The sequence below is a fragment of the Delphinus delphis genome, chromosome 6 (assembly GCF_949987515.2).
Source record: "Delphinus delphis chromosome 6, mDelDel1.2, whole genome shotgun sequence".
NCBI classification, from domain to species: Eukaryota; Metazoa; Chordata; class Mammalia; order Artiodactyla; family Delphinidae; genus Delphinus; species Delphinus delphis.
Genome location: NC_082688.1, coordinates 79,531,514 through 79,552,055, shown reverse-complemented (window position 1 = coordinate 79,552,055; position 20,542 = coordinate 79,531,514). Strand labels below are relative to the sequence as shown.

The following is a 20,542-nucleotide window of genomic DNA, read 5'->3' as shown; positions in this document are numbered from 1 at the left end:
GGGTAGCTTTCTAAAACTCTTAGGTAAGGGTTAGAAAAATCTCCAAAGACAAAAATTGGATGTAACTATTGCTGCCGATTGGGGAGGGTGGAGGGCCTGGGCCGGGTCAGATGATGAGTTATTACTTTAGGGTTCTGTTTAGTCTTCAGAAAGCTGAGTCTTTAATCAGTCCAACATTGGAGCAAGAAGCGTATTAGGGGTAATACTGGCAAGTTCCCATACCTTTCTGAGTCTTTTTCTTTAGCGGTAAAAGGAAGGTCCTTTCAGCTCCAATTTGGGTGATCTTCTGTTGAAATGGCCCTTTTAGACTATGTTTTCCCGAGGGACTGGTTATGTAGGATCTGCGTTTGTTCTGTGCACTGTGGTGTTTGTTCAGGTTTATTCTAACGTTGACTGGGGGCGGGGCCAGTGGACACATTAGTCCCTGAGCCTCTTCAGATACACATTGACCCTTTGTTGTTGTTCTCTGTATCCTTTGGATTCTTCCTGTCAGGGCCACTGGTGAACTCAGCCTTCACAGATCTTCAATAAATACCTCTTTGTTTCTGAATTAATAAGGAGTATCTATTTTGGGGAGCCAGGTTGCCTGGAAACTTCTTAGTCCTCCTCTTCCTGAGGTGTCCCCTGCCCCCTCACTTGCACCTCCACCTCCACCCTAACCTCCACCTGTGTCACTGGTGGTCAGGCTGCGTGGATTCTACTCTGGCCTTGAGGCAAATCCACATTTCCTTCTTACTCCATCTGTAAAAGAATTGGGATCCCGCCTTCTCATCATCTCTGATTATTGTGGAGTTTTCTTTTTTTTAAATCACAGTTATGTTCTGGTTCTAACGTTCTGTTTTGTATGCTACTCGATCCCTTCATCCGTAGGAATGCCATTTCACTGTGGTTGGAGTTGCTTTCAGGGAGCATTTTGTGAGTAAGTTACACCCCAGACCAAAGAGCTTTGGGAGTTTTGAGAAGAGAGCAAAGATCTTCTGTGCCAGGGAGGACTGCAGCTATGACTGGGGAATCCATGTGAAGTATAAGGTATTTGAGATTCCAGTTATAAAGACTGAAAGTTTTGTGGTGGAAGATGTTGCAACTGGAGTTCAGACACTGTATGCAAAGTGGAAGGACTTTCATTTTGAGAAGATCCCATTTGATGCTGCAGAAATGTCCACTTGAGCTCAGGACCTCAGTCTGCAGGGAAGGGGTGACCTTGAGTGAGGAAGAAATTAGACCAGTGGGTGAATCACAGATCACTTGTACCACTGTCAGGATATTTTCCCTAAGGCTTGTACTGTACTGAGTATATATCACTTAACTTCTGTTGTTTTCAGCAGTTTGTACTGTATCACTTACATAAAACACGAGTGAATGAATCACAGCACTCAGTGAATCACTTTATAGGTCAGTAGAGCTTGGGAAAAATGAAAAAGGCTTAACTTATTGCCATTCTTCCCTTCAGAACCCACTGCCAGTGTGCACCGCTAGCCACTCAGTACACATTGAGATAAATGAATGAGTGAATGGAATGTTGAAAGGTTTCCCATGCTTCCCTTTCTTTCCTTAACCTACTGTAAACTGGCTTTTGCCCTTAATAATCTACTGAAATTGTTTTTGTCAAGGTCACCAGCGACTCTGGTGGCCCAATCCACTGGGCACGTCTTAGTCCTTCCCTCTGTTTGACCTCTTTGCTGCTTTTGGCCCTGTTGAATACTCCTTTCTTGGAACTCCCTCTTGGCCACTAGCGCTTCTAACTCTACCCCAGTCTTTTCTGTTGGCTCCTTTTTGCTGATCCTTTACACGTTGGTAATTCCAAAGGTTCAATATATATACACATACAGGCATAATAGTCACATACACTTGTGTTCTCTATGTGTGGCATCTGATCTTAAAATTCTACAGTGGACAATTTTTAGTTATGGGGGCATTTAAATAATACAGTACTCATTGAGAAGTTGGTTTCTGTTCTTTTGGTTTACTGTACATCTTGACCGATTAATTTGTTTTCTTAACCTGTGCCATTGTTCCCTTCGAATGGTCATTTCAAGCCATTTTCCAGTAATAGTTGATGGTCAACATTCGGACTCTGTTCTCAGGTAGGTCCCTTGGATGATACTGAAGAGGCAGTTTAATTTGGCTGTCCTTTCTATTTAAAAACTTAGAATACATACCCGAATGGCATTCCTGTGTCATTTAACAAGGCTGATGCTCCAGAGCTTCGTTTGGGGTTTTCCAGACATGGAGACAACTACCTGAGTTTTACTGTCTCCATCCAGGCCAAGGTATTTTATGTTCCGCTCAGGATAGCCTCTGTAGTAATTTAAGTATCTTCTTAAAACAGATTCAGATTAGTTGTTTGTAATTCACTAGGACCATCAATGGCTTTAACAAACCTCCAAACATCATAAAATGTTAATATGCTCGGCATAAGGGGTCGCATAACTCTTTTCAGATAGCACTTATATCTGAAGGCTTACTGGTGTCCAGGAGGCCACCCAGACCCCCAGATCAGTCCTGGAGATCAGTGGGGTGACCTGCTGCAGCCACCTCTTCCTCCTTTTGATCTGATGAGAGTCAGAGAACTTGCCAGTTACATAACTTCTCCTAGGCTTAATTTTCTTCATCTGCGAAACAAGGATAACACATACCTGTAAGAGTTAGTAGAGAGTTTTTTTTTTTTTTTAGTAGAGAGTTTTTAACTGAAATAACATAAAGTACTTGATATACATAGTAGTTGTTTGATAATGGTTATTAATAGTATTCTTAGTAAGACACAATAAAATGGGTTATTTAAGCCAACTTGCTTGCTAATTTTTATTCATTTTCCATTTATATTTTATTAGAGTATTAACGTTCTGGTCACCAGTTTTAATATGGGCTTTGTTCCCACACCACCAAGCAATTCACCAACGGGGTGTCCTACCATTCAACTCAATTCTGCCACTATCTGCCTGGAGATGGCGTCAGATCCCTACAAGTTAAGGGCTCAGTCCTACAAAACTGCCCCACCTCTTCCCTACTTCAGGAGCCAAATTGTTATTACCTGTGCCTCTGACCAATTGAATACAGATGAGAGGTTACAGCAACCTCCTCTGTGGGCTTAATTTGCTAGAGAGGCTCACAGAACTCAGAGAAACCTTTTACTTACTAGATCATTGGTTTATTATAAAAGGAAGTAACTCAGGCGCAGCCAGATGAAAGAGATGCATAGGGTAAGGTTTGGGGAAGGGGCTCAGAGTTTCTGGGTCTTCTCTGAACCTCTACGTGTTCACAAACCTGGAAGCTCTTTGAACCTTGTCCTTTGGGTTTAATGGAGGTTTCATTATGTAAGCATGATGGATTAAATCGTTGGCCATTGGTAATTTATTCAACCTCCAGCCCCTCTCCCCTCCCCTGAGGTCAGGGGATGGGACTGAAAGGTCTAACCCTCTAATCACGTGGTTGTTTTTCCGGTAACCAGCCCCCATCCTTAGGGGTGGTCCAAGAGTCGCTCCTTAACATAACAAGAGACACCTTTGTTGCTCTTATCACGAAATTCCAAGGGTTTTAGGAGCTCTGTGCCAGAAACTAGGGACAAAGACCAAATATATATTTCTTATAAATCCCAATCTAACAAGTATCTCTTTGTATATGTGAGTGCCCTTTTTGGACGCTGCTATTTAAGGACTCCAATAGGATGTATACAACATCCACTGGAAATCTATTTGAGAAAAGTTCTTGCAAGTATCTAAATAATTCAATTTGGATGAAGGTGAATAGTACAGCCAACAGAAGAATGCAGGCTAAAGCTGAAACAAGAAAAATAATTTCCTTGTTTGACTTTAGCCTGGAGTCAAGCCATTGCAGGCATAGAGCATGGAACAGAGTAGGCATTTGGTTAATATTTATTGAATGAAAGAAACCAGTAGGTAGGGTTTTAAGAATTACGCACTCTTAACTGATGTCCAAATGCTGGTCGTTGGATTCTAGGTCAAAGGCTGCATTTCAGAACCAACTGGGGAGTCTTTTTCATGGCACATGCCCAGCCCCCTTAGAACATCCTGCCAGGGTGTGTCTAAAAACGTGTACGTTTTGAAGTTCCTCAGGTGGTTCTGATATAATCTGATAACAACCACTCGATCTGGTTAACTCTGTGGTCCCCACCAGTGCTCACCTTGTGATATTTTCACCTGAAATGAAAAGTCACCTTCAGTCAAATGCCTGATTGTGTCACAAGGCCAGTAAACTGATTCCCACCCTTAAAACTGACATTATTATTTGAATTTAAAAACAAGCCATCAGGTCAGTGTTTCCTCAAGTGTGTCGTTTGAAACCCAAGTGCTGTGAGATGCTCTGAAGAAAGCAGTTCTGTGGGCAGATAGGATTCTATATTGTCTGCTGCCCCCTCTCCCCTCAAATGAGTGATTTCCAGTACACACTGCCATTGTGTGTCCTTATGTCAATTCTGTGGTTAATAAGGCCCGTTTAACCCAGTGGTTCCCAGATACCCCGACCCTGGACCCCTTTTATTCATGGGACGTTGTTAACATCCTGTAGAAGCACAATAGCAGATACTCAGCCCTGATGCTGACTAGACAACCAGAACCAAACTGGAGTATTAATTTCAGGATCATACCAGTAACTCTGTTTTATTATATTATGTAATAAAACTAAATTCCACTCAACAAATCTGTATTTAAAAAGTAGATCTCAGTTTTGGGGATGCAAATTATTAAACCTGTTAAAAATATCAGCTGTAATTCTATAATCTTTGTGCACAATGATTAGGCTGTCTGGGTGAACAAAAACTACTTGGATGTTAAATTCTGTTTGTGGTCATGACATTTAACAACTTCCAAAGAAGGTAGCCAGTGGAACCTTGGCTCCTGATTTTCAGAAGCAGCTCTCCGTTGCTCCTCATAACCTGCAGGGTGCGCCACACTGTCCTAACTCAACCCTGAAAGGCCAACTGTGCCAAAAATAAGGTTCTTCATTTAGGTGACTAGCAAACTTCCAGTATGTTTGGCCTAGGGAATACTGGGAGACAGATCTCTACAACCACAAATTATTAACTGTGACCCCAGAGCTGCCGGTGGCCATATCCCCCCGCACACGGCCCGCCCCAGAAAGAGGCCGTCACAAATGAAGGGCGAGAGGGGAAACGATAGGGAAGGAAACTGTTTGAGTCATAGATCCAATCAGACCTGCCGCCATGGCCACCCGTGTTCTTCAAGTTCTTTGAGCCAATTTTTTTTTTTTTTTTTTTGCTTTAGGCAGTTTGAATTGTGCTTCTAACACTACAACTAAGAGTCATGACTAATATATCCTTCTCCTAGATTATTCTTCACTTACATGAAGGCTGTCCCATAGCCAAAGACACATGTGCTTATTTGCTGCATTAAAAAAGTTGGTCAGTGAACTCACTGTGCACACCAAGGAGCGCTTGTTTCCCTAGGAGGGATCAGGCAGGAATGGATTTAGAAAACTAAGAACAAAGGAGATGGGAACCCCATAGAGCGGAAGGAGGGGCTGGGTCTAGCATAGAGCAGCACACTTCTAATCTGGAGAGTAAGCAGCCCAGTGCCTTCTTGAGAAACCAGGTAAAAGGGGTCTATTTGTTCAGCCTTGTGGAGAGCAAGGATGGGACACTGGCTGAGACATTTTATCAATGAACAAGATAGTGTGTTTGGAGGTAGAGGAGGGGAGTCCAGAAGTGAAGGGATCCCATTCCAGAAGTCATAGCTGCAGGAATCTGTTTCCTCATAAGCACTGATTGTGGGGAACCAGGCTGCTCCCACGCTCCGCAATGGAGGGCTAAGGGGTGGACGTCTGTTTTCTCAGCCCTCCTTAGTGTTTTTATCCTAGGACTGCTCTTAATTTGAGGGTCACAGCCTTGTCTTGTGCAACAGGGTTCTGTTTGTAATTTTTATTCATGAACAGAAGCTAGATCCCAGGACGTCAGAGGCAAGGACGCTCAATAACCTGCCTTGTCCGTCATCTGGGAAGAGGCGGAGACAGGATTTGATCCTAGGTGTTCTACTGACCAGCGCACAAACCCTGAGTGCTAAAGTTGAGACTTAAAATTCATTACAAGAAGATTAATTTGTAAGCTGTTAAGGTGCCCTGTGATGGACTGAATGTTGTCCCCCATAATTCATATGTCGAAGCCCTCCCGGACACTGTGACTCTGGAGATGGAACCTCTAGGGAAGTAATTAAGGTTAAAAAAGGTCACGAGAGTAGGGCCCTTGAAAGACGAAGATACCAGAGAGCTCATTCATTCGTGCTTTCTCTCCGTGCACATGCACTAAGGGAAGGCCATGTGAGGACACAGTGAGAAGGTAGCTGGCTGTAAGCCAGGAAGAGAGAGAGCTCTCACCAGAAAATGAATTTGCTGGAACCTCAATCTTGGACTTCCAGACGCCAGAACTGTGAGAAAATAAATTTTTGATGTTTGAGTCACTCAGCCTATGATATTTCATTATGGCAGCTGGAGTAGCTTAAGACATGTGCCCTGAAATGACTTCAGTGATGAAAATGAGCAGATAACCTAGATGAAAATAAAAAAATTATGATCCGTTCACCAGACTACATGATTGCTACTGCTACCAGGCTATTGCCACCTTCTTGTTTGCTCCCAAATGAGGTTCAACACAGCCATTTAACCTGCATATTACTGACGTGGTTACAAAAAGAGGAGAACTTGAAGGTCATCCAGGCTTCAGGATCCTGCAGTCTGAGATCTGCTCTGCTCTACATATCCCAAAACGAGGGGCACACACACAGCAGAATTCAGTATCAAAGTCAAAAAGTTTTCCTTGAAAATAGATTTAATCGTATTCAAATTAGAAATGTTCTGCATCTCTCTCCAAAACCACATCTAAAGTTCTCTCGATACATGAAACATTTTCTGGGGAAAATGTTTGAATATAGTAAAAGAAACCTCCATATTTCTTCAGTGTTGATCTATCAAAAGGTACATAATCAAAAAATTTCAACCTCAGCCATCCACGAGGTGTCTGGATCATTCACTCTGGAGGAAAAGGCGGGGCGAGGGGATCACAGTCATGGCTAGGATTTGAAGTGTGAAAAAGTTCTTCTCTGCCTTGTCAGTTAACTTTGGGACAGTATGCAGAGGCAAAGGACTCTCAAGGGAAAGGTTTCATTGAGCAGAGGGTAACAGAGGAACCAAAAATCAGGCAGGAGACATTTGTGTTCAGCTGAACAGTACAGGCTAAGAGTGAAAAATCAACATATTCTGTGATCAGTAACTGTAAAGGGCTCAGCTCTCTCTTCCTGGCACAACTGACAATCCCACCATTCTAAGCTTCCAAATTCTAGAAAAAGATAAAAAGATTAACAAAAATAGAGCATGTAGAGACTGCTGATTTTGTGTGCAGAGGATGGGCACCGGAACCTTAGGGCACCCTGGGCTGGAAGCGCCCCTGCGTGGAGGGGAGGAGAGGGGAGGGGAAAGGCTGGGGTGGAGAGACTGCCACGCCAGGGCCTGCGGGCTGTAGGCACTGCGCTTCCTCCCCGCTGCGGCCAGGATGCCCATCTCCGAGGAAACCAGGGCCTACTTGGCCATCTTGCGAATCATGTAGTTGAGGATGCCCCCGTTGTGGAAATAAGTGAGCTCCACGTCGGTATCAAACCTCATGACAGCCTGGAAGGTCTTGCCGGTATCCAGCTGGGAGGACGAAGAAGCAGAGAAGAATCGCTGAGGGAGGAAGCGAGCCAGCCCTTTCCAGAGGCATCCTGCCCGGCCTGCCCTCAGGCTACCCCTCCAAGTGTGGTCCACACTCCGGCAGTGCCGGGGACAGGCGCACGCTGGCCCCAGCCCAGACCTGCTGAGCAGTAAGTTGAATTTTATTTAACAAGATCCCCAGTGTACTGATCTACACGGTAAAGCAAGCACTGCAGAGAGTAAGTGATGGAAGTGAGAGACACCTGAGAATTAGAAATAGCCTCTCAGGGCAGTAGCTAGTAGTGGCGTTTGGGATATTTTTTAAACATCCTCCAGGGACTGCCCGAGGATGGAAGTGTTGGCAGTCAGCAGATGTTTCGTTAAGGTTGTCCATTAGGCACTGGCCCAGCTGCTGACCCTGGGACACAGCTCAGCAGCTTAGTCTGTCTGGGCAGCTAGGTCACCCTGGGACCATGGTGCTGGTTCTTCATCCTTACCTCATCCAGGGCACTGTCTTTTTCACCTTTGGGCTAATCAAAGTCGGCCGCTTGGGGGTGAGGCTCAGGACGGGGTGAGTGTGTCTGTTCACAGGTTTATAATAAAAAGGTGTTTTTTGTTTGTTTTTTTGAGATACGCAGGCCTCTCACTGCTGCGGCCTCCCCCGCTGCGGAGCACAGGCCCCGGACGCGCAGGCTCAGTGGCCATGGCTCACGGGCCCAGCCGCTCCGCGGCATGTGGGATCTTCCTGAACTGGGGCACGAACCCACGTCCCCTGCATCGGCAGGCGGACTCTCAACCACTGCACCACCAGGGAAGCCCTAAAAAGGTGTTTTGTTTTGTTTTGTTTTGTTTTTTTGCGGTATGCGGGCCTCTCACTGTTGTGGCCTCTCCCGTTGCGGAGCACAGGATCCGGACGCGCATGCTCAGCGGCCATGGCTCACGGGCCCAGCCGCTCCGCGGCATGTGGGGTCTTCCCGAACCGGGGCATGAATCCACGTCCCCTGCATCGGCAGGCGGACTCTCAACCACTGCGCCACCAGGGAAGCCCTAAAAAGGTGTTTTGTTTTGTTTTTTGCGGTATGCGGGCCTCTCACTGTTGTGGCCTCTCCTGTTGCGGAGCACAGGCTCCGGACGCGCAGGCTCAGCGGCCATGGCTCACGGGCCCAGCCGCTCCGCGGCATGTGGGGTCTTCCCGGACCGGGGCACGAACCCGTGTGCCCTGCATCGGCAGGCGGACTCTCAACCACTGCGCCACCAGGGAAGCCCCAAGAAGGTTTTTAAGGTAATGTGAAAATGCCCTTTCGCTGAGATTTCATCACCGTTCTCTGGGCTGAGATTGGGAGGAACAGGACACAGTGGGGCTGGCAGGTTTGGGAGGAAGGATGGAACTGATAACTCTATGAGTAAACAGAATAAATAATAAACCGACATAGTGTGGCATCACTGTGCTGGCAGGTCAGAAAGGTGCTAGTAGAACTCCTAAGTCTAAAGCATGTCTACTGAAGGATTTATTTTTCCTTCCAAATCCCACTGATTTCCTTCTAACAAGATTGATGATGAACACAGGGCCTTTGAGCTGGGCCTGGCATGGAAAGGCGCCGACTTACCTTGACCTGGACTTTCATTCGTGGTTTGAGGGTTTCTGGAATGCTGATAGTGTATCGTTCCCGCCCTGTGAGTCCTAGGGTGTCTGCATTCTCCCCGGGGAGATACTCGAGGGGGATCACCCCCATCCCGACCAAGTTACTTCGGTGAATACGCTCGTAACTCTCAGCCAGGACAGCTCTGATTCCCTGATGAGCCAACAGAGTAGTGTGGACAGTTTTTCTTTAGTTACACAGACACATTTTACTATGATCTATAACTGGCAATATACAGCAATGATCAATAAACCAGGATACTTGATTAACTAGAATATCCCATCCTCAAATGTTAGTTAACTGTAATATAATAGTAAGATAGCCCTAAAAGGTCTCAATATCTAGGGTACACTTTTAAGATCCCCTGAATCAGGGTTACTCAGGAAGCTTGTTAAAAATGTAGATTCTTGAGTCACAGATGTAGAAAACAAACTTATGGTTACCAAGGGGGAAGGGAGGGCGATAAACTGGGAGATTGGGATTGATGTATACACACTACTGTATATAAAATAGATAACTAGTAAGAACCTACTGTATAGCACAGGGAACTCTACTCAATATAATGACCTATATGGGAACAGAATCTTAGAAAGAGTTATACATATGTATATGTATAACTGATTAATTTTGCTGTACAGTCGAAACTGACACAACATTGTAAATCTATATTCCAATAAAAATTAATTAAAAAAAATGTAGATTCATGGGTACTACCCCAGGTCTACTGTATCAGAATCTCTAACAGGGAGCATGGGTGGGAGAAGACAGTGATTCTTTTAATTTAGGAGAACCATGGCTATAGAGCAGTAGTTCTCAAACTCTGCTGAATATTAGAATCACTGGGGAGACTTTTAAAAGCCCGATGTCCTGGCCTTTCCCCTTACCAGTTAAACCAGAATCTCTTAGAATGAGATCCAGGCACAGGTGTTTTTTTAAAATATCAAGGTGTTTCCAAATTTAAAAGCAAATTTATAGAGGAAGGGCAGATTCTTTAAGACAGTAGATATTTTGTATGGATTTATGTATATATGTACTGTATACTTATTTTGGGGGAAGTGGTAATCTTTGTAAACACAGGTCATTCACATCTCAAGCTCTGTGTAAAGGGCCTTGCAGCACTGCAGATCACAGCTGCCCTCTCTGCATGAGGACAGCCCGGGGTTGCCTAGTGGCCAAGGCTGGGCAGCTACAGAATGAAGTGTGTACGGCTGTCTCGGCAGACAGAACTTGGAGCAGTTCTGTAGAGAAGTCTAGACGTGTATGGTCAGGCCCCTCAAGATGGCTGTTCTCTTGCTCTTTGTACATCCCCTGCTCGACCAGTCCCTGCTTCACCTCCGCCCTACTCACATGAATGTGCTTGCCCCCTGCCCCTTAAAGTCAGAACGGCCCCACCTGCTAGTTTATTAAAGGGAAACATCTGCCCTAGTGGTGGTGGTTAACCTGAGGGGCTGTGAGGCACAGGCCCCAGCTGCTGGTTTCCCTGGTAACTGATGAGCCAACCTGACATCAATCCCCCCTATAAATGGTAGCCTCCTTCTCCCGCAGGGGAGGGAAGACTTGCTGTGTCCTGCTTGCTGTTTGCTGCACACGGTGGGCTGTTGCCCCAGGACCTTGCTTCCGATGTGTAAGAGCCCCCCTCTATTAAACCACTGATGTCTCTGTCGCTGTATCCGGGCTCCTTCTTTGGTCTTGTGGCTGGTGCAGCCCAGCGAGCCTCTAGAGAGCCCCTCGGTGCCAGGTCTCTTCTTATTTCCCCAGATCTCACTGTCCCCACCTGACTGCTCCCTGTAGCGCCCAGCTCCCTTCCTAAAATCCTTTCTTCTGTAATTTCTTAGGTTCTTTTCAGCAGTTTCTAGAAAAGGCAGGCCTTTGACAAATTACCAACTAATAAGAACATCTCCCCCCCCACCCACTGCAAACTGATTGCCTAAAAAAAAAAAAAATAGGTGTGATGTTCAAAGACATTTTTCAGAAGCCTGGGAGTCTGGAGGGCTGCGTGCCAGACAGCCATTTTTTTTTTACTGTACTTGTGGATATCAACTTACTTAGCATCTGCCAAGTGCATTGATTTGCTCGAGCCATCGTTATTTAAATTGATACCAGCTAAGCTATTCTACCCTATCCTGAGGATTAAAGTCAGTCACCAGGAGTGTGCCCTGCTTTCAGGGCAAGCAAATGCTCAAGAGGTAAAAGGTCCTGCGTGGCCCCTCCCACAGGGACACCTGACGCAGGTCAAGCCCTGAAATGGCTGAAGGTTCCAAAGAGCTGACTGTCTACATACAGAGAGGGCTTCCTTTTCTATTGAGCCTGTATGCAGACTTTTCACAGGCAGTGATAAGCAACTGTTAAAATGTGCATTCCCCGAGCTTATCCAAAGCTCAGGCTCCTTACTTTTTCCCTTCTGTGAACCTGACGATACAGTAGCAGTAGCTTATTCCTCACATTCACCTGGGACAAGAGCCTTGAATAAACTTCAGGTGTTAACCTCTGAGAACGTTATGACAACCATGAAACCTTCCCCATTAAAAAAAAAAAAAAGGCACATACTACACACTTCTGGATGGATAAACTTCGGGACCCTCCCCCCAGCTGTTCTGTAGACACCCCCAAAGATCCACAGCTCCCAGGATAGCAATGTTTGATCTAAGGGAAGCCGGTGAACTCTAGATTACCCTTCACTCAGTGAAGTAAATCCTGATCTACCAAGAAGCAGGAGATGAGTAAACATTCCCTGCTTTCCCGAGCTTGCTTTGCTCTTCTACATCTTGCAAAGTAAAGCAAAGCATTTTATTTCTGGCCTCCCTCCCAGCTTCCCTTCCGGTTCAGAGGGGCAGCTGCCTGCGGGGATGTCTCTGCATCCTACTCACCAGTAGGAAAGGGCCCTTGGCCGCCCAGTCTCGGGAGCTGCCTGAGCCGTACTCTTTGCCGGCCAGAACTATCAGGGGAAGGCCCGCCTGCTGGTACCGCTCAGAGGCATCGAACACGTCAAGCTGAGGAAGAGAAGAGGAAGGTTTTACAGACACAGTAAAGGCACAGAGTGTGGACACGGGGCAGTGAGTCCTGGTGGGACATGCAGGGGCAGAAGTGCCTGTAGTCGGCCAAGCCAACGTAAAGTCAATGGAACACTCAACCAGTCAGTTGCCTGGTCTACAAATTTCCAGTTAACTCCATCTACGTACCTCTGTCAAATTGAATTTTATACTGTTAAGTGAAATGCCCAATTGTCCTAGTTTTAGAAAAACATTCAAATCCTAGGGCATCAGGGGAAAAATAGGAAATTAGATCAGTTTTTTTTTTAACTCTTCCATTGATTAAAATATTTTACAGCTAAAGCAGAGAATCCCACCTAAACCTGGGTTTTGACTGAGTACCAGAAACTCAGTGATGGTCAGTTGTGAAGGGTAGCCAAACAGAAAGAAGGTCACGTGTTCAGAAATTACATAAAATGCAAACTCTTATTTGTCACCCTTCTACATGGAGGTCAAGGTAGAGACAGTAGAAACACTGATGGAAGCACCAATCAATAAAGGACAGGAAAGGATTAATGGACCTTTTAGTATATATGAGAAACATCTTACACAAATAGATTCATTTGTTTCTCACAGGAACTCTGAATATTCTGCTGAGCTGAGACTTCACAAAGAGATGATATCATTGCTGGTGAGTAATAAAACATTGTTTTCTCCTGGCTACTTAAGTCAGAAAATAAGACCTGTCCTAAAGAAGGAGTATTTGATTTGAAAGGAGCTCTAGAAAGGTGTCTAATCAAATTTTCAAGTAGGCTTTCACAAATTACTATTGCGGTGAAAGGATGGAGACAGTGGTTGATGTCACACGGCATCGCCTAAACCTGGGTAGGATTCTGTATGTCTTTAGCTGGATAGAGCTCATGAATATAGAAACTGTTTAAAAACAAACAAACAAACAAAAAACCAGTGAAAGCCTGCTCTAGCCAAATAGCCTGGATCCTTTCAAAGACCAGAAAGAAACAACCTACCTGATATTTTCAGAGGTATCTATTAGTAGCTTTGTATATTAAGACTGTGGGAGTGTGTGTTTTTTAAAGTGCTTTCAAAACTATCGCAAAGCTGACAATCCCGTGGCAAAGCAGGTCTTGGAACCCAAGGTGAGTGGGACTAAGCAGGTCTAGAATTGCAAGCTCCTGGCTTTTCTCATACATGAGCCAAACTGAGAGTAGCAAGCAGCTTATAAAGCATCAGCTCCTGTAGTCTCCCGCTCTTCCGAAGAAAACATAAAATTTAGTGGTTTCTTCTGTTATTGTGCCTCTGTATCCCTAAGTATTTAATCAGCCAGTTCTTCATTTCTCCTTTTTTATTGTTAATTTCCTACTTTGATGATTTAGTTCTTTTAACCACCGCGCTCCTTCCCCTCCCCCACCCCTACTCTAGGCGGCCTTCTAATATCATTGTCATACATTTTGATTATGTAAATGCCACTTATAGCTGAGCCATATAATATACTCTGATTTCCTTTTCTTGGCAATTAAAAAAATTTTTTTCCACTGGGATAAAATTTTTGCATGTGTGCTCACCTATTTCTGTGTCCCTACCTGTTAATTAATTCCCAAATGCACTGCCTAAAGTATCAATACAAGTCTTCTCTAAAGACATTCAAATCTATCAGGCAATCTAATTTAAAAATCTTTTTCATGGGGTGTCACTCTTGGAACCCAACATTCCTGTGTGGACTGATGGCTCTCTGAGGACATGGTGCATTCCTGTTCTTTCCCCAACATCCTGTTGATTCCCTGTATTTCTTTTTCTTGGATCCTACATCTTCCTCTTTTTTTGGTTTATTACCTCGTTTTGGTGTAATACATTTACTAAGTAGCTTCTTGAGACTGGGACTGAGGGTATTTTTAAAGTTTTTGAATAGCTGAATGTGTTATTACTTTAATCTCACTTGGCTGGAAGTATGAGGGACACAGATTTTAGGGTCCCAATAACTTTCCTCAGTCTGTTTCTTGGGCTGCTGTGAGCGTGTCTGATCCCCAGGACAATGCACATAAGCTGTTTTTCCCTCTCTGAAGTTTCTAGATCTCCTTACCTCTGCTGTTCATGCCGCGCAGCTTGTGGGATCTTAGTTCCCCAACCAGGGATCGAGCCCAGGCCCTCAAGCCGTGAAATCGTGGAGTCCTAACCACAGGACCGCCAGGGAATTCCCAACTTTGCTGTCTTAATTTCATAATGATGTCACTTGGAGTGGGTCTTCTTTAATCATGTGGCTGGGCACTCAGTGGACCTTTGAACCTGGAATCTCAGATTTTGCAGTTGAGGAATTTTCTTGTGTTAATTCTCTAATAATTTCCTCTCAGATCTTGTCTGTTCTTTTTAGCATCTCTATTCAATCAGATGTTGGCCCTCCTCGGTTCAGTCTTTAATTTTCTTACATTTTCTAATTTCCCCTTTGTCTTTCTATATTCTGGAAGATATTCTCAACTAATCAACTTTTCCTGTGAAATTTTAGGGGCTTTTTTTTTTTTTAAGGAGCTCTTTCTTGTCTTCTGATTACTTTACAGCAACAGAAAATCATCTCTTATCACTGAGGAGACAGTTGTTTTCCTTAGTTTTCTTCTACTCTTTCCATTATCTGTTGTCCTTTATATTCCTCTTTTCTTTGTCTGTCTTCCAAGTTCAAGGCCTGACTCAAATGTCTCTTCATCTCTCAATCTGTTTCCTTATTTAAGCTGAGGCACTAAGCAACTGACTAGGAGTTCTGTGCAATGGCAGGGCTGTAAATGAGGGAGATTCACTGTGACAGTATCCTGGAGGCCTCCAAAGTCTGTAACTGCAAGTCCTTCCCCTTCATCTCTCGGGGATTTTACCATTTATTTGTATCTTTTTCACTTAATAGTTTATCATCCCTGCTATTCACTGAACAAATATCTCCTGGGCACTGACTTTGTGCTGGATCCAGGTGATCAGAGTATCTATGATGAATTTGCTTTACAAACATAGAACCAGTTACAAGTGAGGCAGTGTGTTTGGTGGTAAAGAGCGTTGACTTCGGACAGAGCCTGACTCCATGGGTTTTAATCTCAGCTCCTCAGACTTGTGAATTTAGGGAGTTACATGAGCTCTCTAGGCTCCACTTGCCAACTTAAAACAAGGAGAATTATGGTACCTTCCTCAAAGGGTTGTTATGAGGATTGAACAAGTCAGTATATGCAAAGAGCTTAGAACAGCACCTGGGATGGAGTAAGTTCCACAGACGTATTTGGCCGTTATCATTTTAAAATAATTTGTGAGGGTTATTTCTTAAGTAGCTTAACCAGTTTTCATGCGGTTTCACAGCATTCACTGGGAAGGGAATTGACCCTGAGGACCTGCTGCTGTGCCAGATGCTATGCTAGGTGTTTTACCTGTCATTCCATTCCAGGTTAAGCCTCAGAGCCTTAAAAAGTAGATATTATTTCTACATCTCAAGTAAGAAAAATGAGGCTCAGAGAGGGAGACAACTTGCTGAGGGCTCCACAGCTGATATGAGGTGGAGCTGGGACTTGAACCCAGGCTTGTCTGACTTAAAGTGCAGGCTTCCCCACCTCTCATATGCCTGCCATCTGTGAACGGACAATTCCAGCTGTAATATGCCAACTCCAAATGGTTCCCATTAGGACCCTAGCAGGCCTGCACAATCCCGTACATTCCTTCTTTTCCTAGTGATATGGTAAATTAATTAAATGCTATTAAAGTTATATTGGGTTGGCCAAAAAGTTCATTCGGGTTTTTCCATACGAGGCCACCGGAAACCCAAACGAACTTTTTGGCCAGTCCAATAAAATAGCACTTCTTCATAAATATCCTCCACCTTAACCTGGAATTTCCCCTTCAAGTACTCTGAGCTGACGAAATCTCACTCAGAGGTTTTTAAGCTCAACTCCTAGGAGACTAGACTTAGTTAAAGCATGAAGCAGAATCTCTAAGCAGGAAAAGCTTTCCCAGTTTAAAGGGCGTCTCCATCAAGGATGAACTCTAATATACATGGACACCTGGCAAGAGGGACTGTACAAAGCAAGAGGTAGGATGAGCTGTGAAATAAAAAGAAGACCAAAAGGAAAGTGATGGTGCCAACGTCCAACCACCCAGAGCCTGAGAAATTCTGGCTTCTTAATGAAGTAGAAGACACAATACTCACAATTTCGCCAGTAGGCAGGTGGATAGTCTGTGGTGCCTGCTTGTTCAAGAATTTGTTTAATAAGCGGATATTGGCAAATGTCCCCCGCGCCATGATGGCGTCGTTACCTCGGCGGGAGCCGTAGGAGTTGAATTCTCGTGGAGTCAAGCTGATAAAGAAAGCAGGAGGGGAACTGGTTTAGTGAACTGAGAGAAGATTAAACTTGGCTTACCCTGAGAAAAGAGAAAACCCACAAACCTAGGTGTTTCTCTAAGTCTGCTAAGTATTGTTCTCCAAGGCAGAAAAACTGTTCCCATGGCTTCAACTGAGGGCAGAGTGAGAGGTGGCAGGTGGGATTGTGAATCAGTATGCTCCCAGCAGCAACCTACAGTCTTATAAATCTGAGTAGAGCAATCGGGAGGGACTTTAATAGGAGTATTTATTTTACTGATTCAGTAGGGTAGCCTATAAAGCTTCACAAAAGGTAAAATACTAAAAATGGGTAAAAAAAAAAACAAAGGAAGCAAAGGGAATACTCAGGGTAGGCCAGTCAGGTAGAGCCAAGAATGGGGACACATAAAATACCTTCTATAAACTAAACAGAAGTAGGTTCAAATTTGTCCCTGAGTTACCAGGAGCTCAGTGCAATGAAAAGACACATAACTGGCGACATGACTTAGAATTTTCGTAAGATCAAAATCAGGGCAGTGCCAAAGAGGCAGACAGGAATAGCTATTGGTGGTCTTAAAATCAAAGAAAAATCTTGTCTGTGGGTCCCAATGAAAGGACACTTTGCAAAATGAGTAACAACATCTTAAAATGAACATGGTGACCAGTTCACTGGGCTGTTTCTTATAATGCTAGGAAGCGTGTGGTTAATGATTTATTAGTTAGATCTAATTTGAAGATTGAGAGTCTATGAATGGGCTTCAGGAGTAGGTGAGTGTGGCTATGAACCCCTGAAATTATGTCCAAAATGTGCATGTGCATTTTTATGAGAAGGTATATCTCCTTTCATTCAATTCTCTAGAGTATCAATAATCACCAATCTAAAAAGGTGTTGGTCACTGATCATTTTCTAGTTTCTTCCTCCAGCCTCAATCTTGTGATTCTCTAGTTCCTCTGTTTGTTCTTAGAAGCCTTTTCTCCCATTCATTCACTCAACAACTTTTTATTGAGCACCAACTATGTGCCAGGAGCTGTTGTGGGTGAACAATGAACAAAACAAATTAAGATCTCTGCCTTTGCAGGGCTTACATTCTAGAAGCTGGAGACAAAGAAATTTTTTTAAAGAGCATCCTACGCACGTGTTCCTAGATTGTGGTTAATACCTCAGAAAAAAGAAAAGGTAGACCAGGGCAATGAGAACAGGAGTATGGTGGGAGTGAACTCATGGAGGAAGACTTGAACTTGGTGAGAGAGTTAGCTAAGAGGGTATCTTGGGGAAGGGCATCCAAGAGGAAAAAACAGCCAGCTCAACCAAAGGCTCTCAGGCAGAAGGGTACTTGGCCTTGCTTGGAACATTCAATGAACAAGGTGGTGGGCAATGTGTCCCGAGCAGTGTGGGTGAGTGGAAGAGCAGGGACTCACTGACTCATCTTGAATATCACCTGCCCTTTTCTACTTGCTGATGGACTTGTGTCTCCCACTCAAAGCAGAATCATATCCCTTTAAAATCTCACAATATGTATCTGTGTATAGGCAGTTCCCATACATTTTGAAAAGTAGTTGCCCTGCGTTGAAGAAAAATCTTGACACAGACCCACTGTGCATCATCTCATCTAGATGTGGGCTATCTTCTTAAACTTACAACACTCACATTTCTGGGGAATATGAAATATTCTTGGTCTGAATGAATAGACTGTCCCATAGGGTGCACTAGGAAAAGGCAGAGATGAGTGAGCAGGATAGAAAGGGAAATTCATGAAGAAAATGGGTTAGTCACTAGGCAAGTGAGATGAGGGGCAAGGCAGCTATCCTTTCCTACTGGGAAAAAAAAAGTGTTGAATTTCGTTCCTCAAATTGGCTCTGGGCCCCATCCCTGAAGAAGCTGATTCAGGAGGTGGGGACGGGAACCAGGAACTTTTAAATCCCCAGACGACTCTCATGAAAGTCCCATTTGGGACCGACATTGATTGATAGTGGTATATTAAATAATAGTGGATAATACTGTGAAAATCGGTATGTGACTGAAGGATTGCTGAATGGATGCGTAAACTGCAAATCCTTGAAGTGGATCTCTGTAAAGAATATGTCTCTCAACCAGGAAATATCAATGCATTTCCAGTTCTAGCCCTGTCGAGTGCTTCAAGTGTAACCAGACTCTGCCACAGGTGAAGAGCAGAGCCTTGTACTTTAACAGTCAGCCAAGCTGGGGGCTGGGATGACAGCTGAGTCTAATGAGTACACCTGCTCAGAAAGAAGGTCCTCATCCCTGCTGGGGTTCACGTGCTGATGGATCCTCCCAGGGAAGCTTCGAAGCAGCAAACAGAAAGACCAATTGGTTTTCAAGCCCCAGGGTTCTGTGAAAAACCGAAGTGTGACTCCAAGGAGACCTCATGAAAAGAGAACTGCTGGCCTCACTCTCTCCATTTCTGCCTTCAGGCCTTCCTCCCCTTATTCATTACTTACCCTCTGTTAGTTAAGTAGCGAGCAGCAGGGCTATTTCTTGCAATATTTCCAGCCGGAGAGATGTGGTCCGTTGTTACTGAATCTCCCAAATTTAACAGCACATAGGCGTCCACTATAGATTTAGGGGGCCGCAGATCCAAAGTCTACCAAAGAACACAGTAAGTCAGTGTTTGCCCAGGTTTTCTCCAACACGTCACCAGGGGAACCCCAACAGTAGCGGTCCATGGACCTGAACCAGATGACAGCCCTATATCAGCGCATAGAAAATTCTAGTTTTATTGGTTTTTTCAGGGGTGTTTAGAAAGGTGAGGTGAATTTATGCAAAATATTCATATCTCACTCTTGAAGGGAGGTGAAGTATTGGCACTGTCCCCTCAAAAGCAACAGGGATGCTGCTGCAAACGACATTCTCTTTCTCCACATCCAGAGAAGGCCTCAGATGCTAAGGACAGCAGGAGTCCTCCCCGTCCCACCCAGGGCAGTGCAGACTCCTTGATCATCAGTTTCAGAGAAGATTTCCCTTGTTTTTATGGATATAAGGTTTAAATATGGATTTTGCAAGGCAAGAAACTTTTTGAAGAACTCGTTTTGTTAAAAAGTAAAAAGTCCTACCAGGTCTTCAAAGAATGGTGGTGACTTAATGTATGTAGATTTGGGATTCCAGTAATATAGCTTATCTGATGGGGCTGCTAAGGCATTCCAGCTCTCATTCACAGTCTTGGGGAAAAAAGAAAAAAGGAAAGGCAGATCTAATCACAGTCCATCCTAAGGAAAATTTAACATGCAAACACAAACATATATTCAAGCTAAGAGCACAGTGAAAACCATTCTTATTCTAAATGGTCACACAACAGAGTTCCTCTATACTAAGACAACACCATGCTAAGTAATTTAAAAATACATGTGCTCTGTGATAGGCAGCTTCTGGAATGGCCCCCACGGACCTGCCTTCTAGGATTCACACCCCTAAGTGATCCCCTCCTGCTGAGTAGGGGCTGGGCCTAGTGACTCACCTCCAGGATTAGGTTATAAAGAGACTCTGCCTTCTGTCACTTTCACCCCCTTACCCTCGCTTGCTTGCTTACTTGCTCTGATGGAGGCCAGCTACCATTCTGTGAAGAGCAGGTGAAGCGACCCACTAGTAAGGCACTGAGGGCAGCCTCTAGCTGACAGTCAGTGAGGAGCTGAGGCCTTTACCCACAGCACGTGAGGTCCTTTATCCTGCCAACAACCACATGAGTGGTCTTAGAAATGGATCTTCCCCCAGTTGAGTCTTCAGATGAGACTGCAGCCCCAGATGACACCTTGACTGGGGCCTTGTGAAGGCACACACACCCTGTTAAGCCGCACCTCCATTTCTGACCCATGGAAACTGTGAGATAAAAAAATGCTTGCAGGCTTCCCTGGTGGCACAGTGGTTGAGAGTCCGCCTGCTGAGGCAGGGGACACGGGTTCGTGCCCCGGTCCGGGAAGATCCCACATGC

At 44.6% G+C, this 20,542-nt stretch overlaps 2 protein-coding genes across 2 annotated transcripts in view; one reads left to right on the top strand and one right to left on the bottom strand.

Moving 5' to 3' along the window:
- RIGI (RNA sensor RIG-I) overlaps window positions 1–1,209 on the top strand; it is a 32,813-nt gene extending 31,604 nt beyond the window's left edge. Inside the window, 1 exon segment of the mRNA XM_060013486.1 lies at window positions 869–1,209. Coding sequence (XP_059869469.1) covers window positions 869–1,209 — 341 coding nt within the window.
- Window positions 1,210–6,778: 5,569 nt separating this feature from the next.
- Window positions 6,779–20,542, bottom strand: part of ACO1 (aconitase 1) — a 58,976-nt gene continuing 45,212 nt past the window's right edge. The window contains exons 16-21 of the mRNA XM_060014870.1: window positions 19,671–19,775; window positions 19,059–19,201; window positions 16,449–16,596; window positions 12,161–12,283; window positions 9,261–9,446; window positions 6,779–7,656 (exon numbers count right to left, since the gene is read on the bottom strand). Of these exons, the coding sequence (XP_059870853.1) occupies window positions 7,543–7,656; window positions 9,261–9,446; window positions 12,161–12,283; window positions 16,449–16,596; window positions 19,059–19,201; window positions 19,671–19,775 (819 nt within the window). The 3' untranslated portion in view covers window positions 6,779–7,542. The remainder of the gene's footprint in view (window positions 7,657–9,260; window positions 9,447–12,160; window positions 12,284–16,448; window positions 16,597–19,058; window positions 19,202–19,670; window positions 19,776–20,542) is intronic.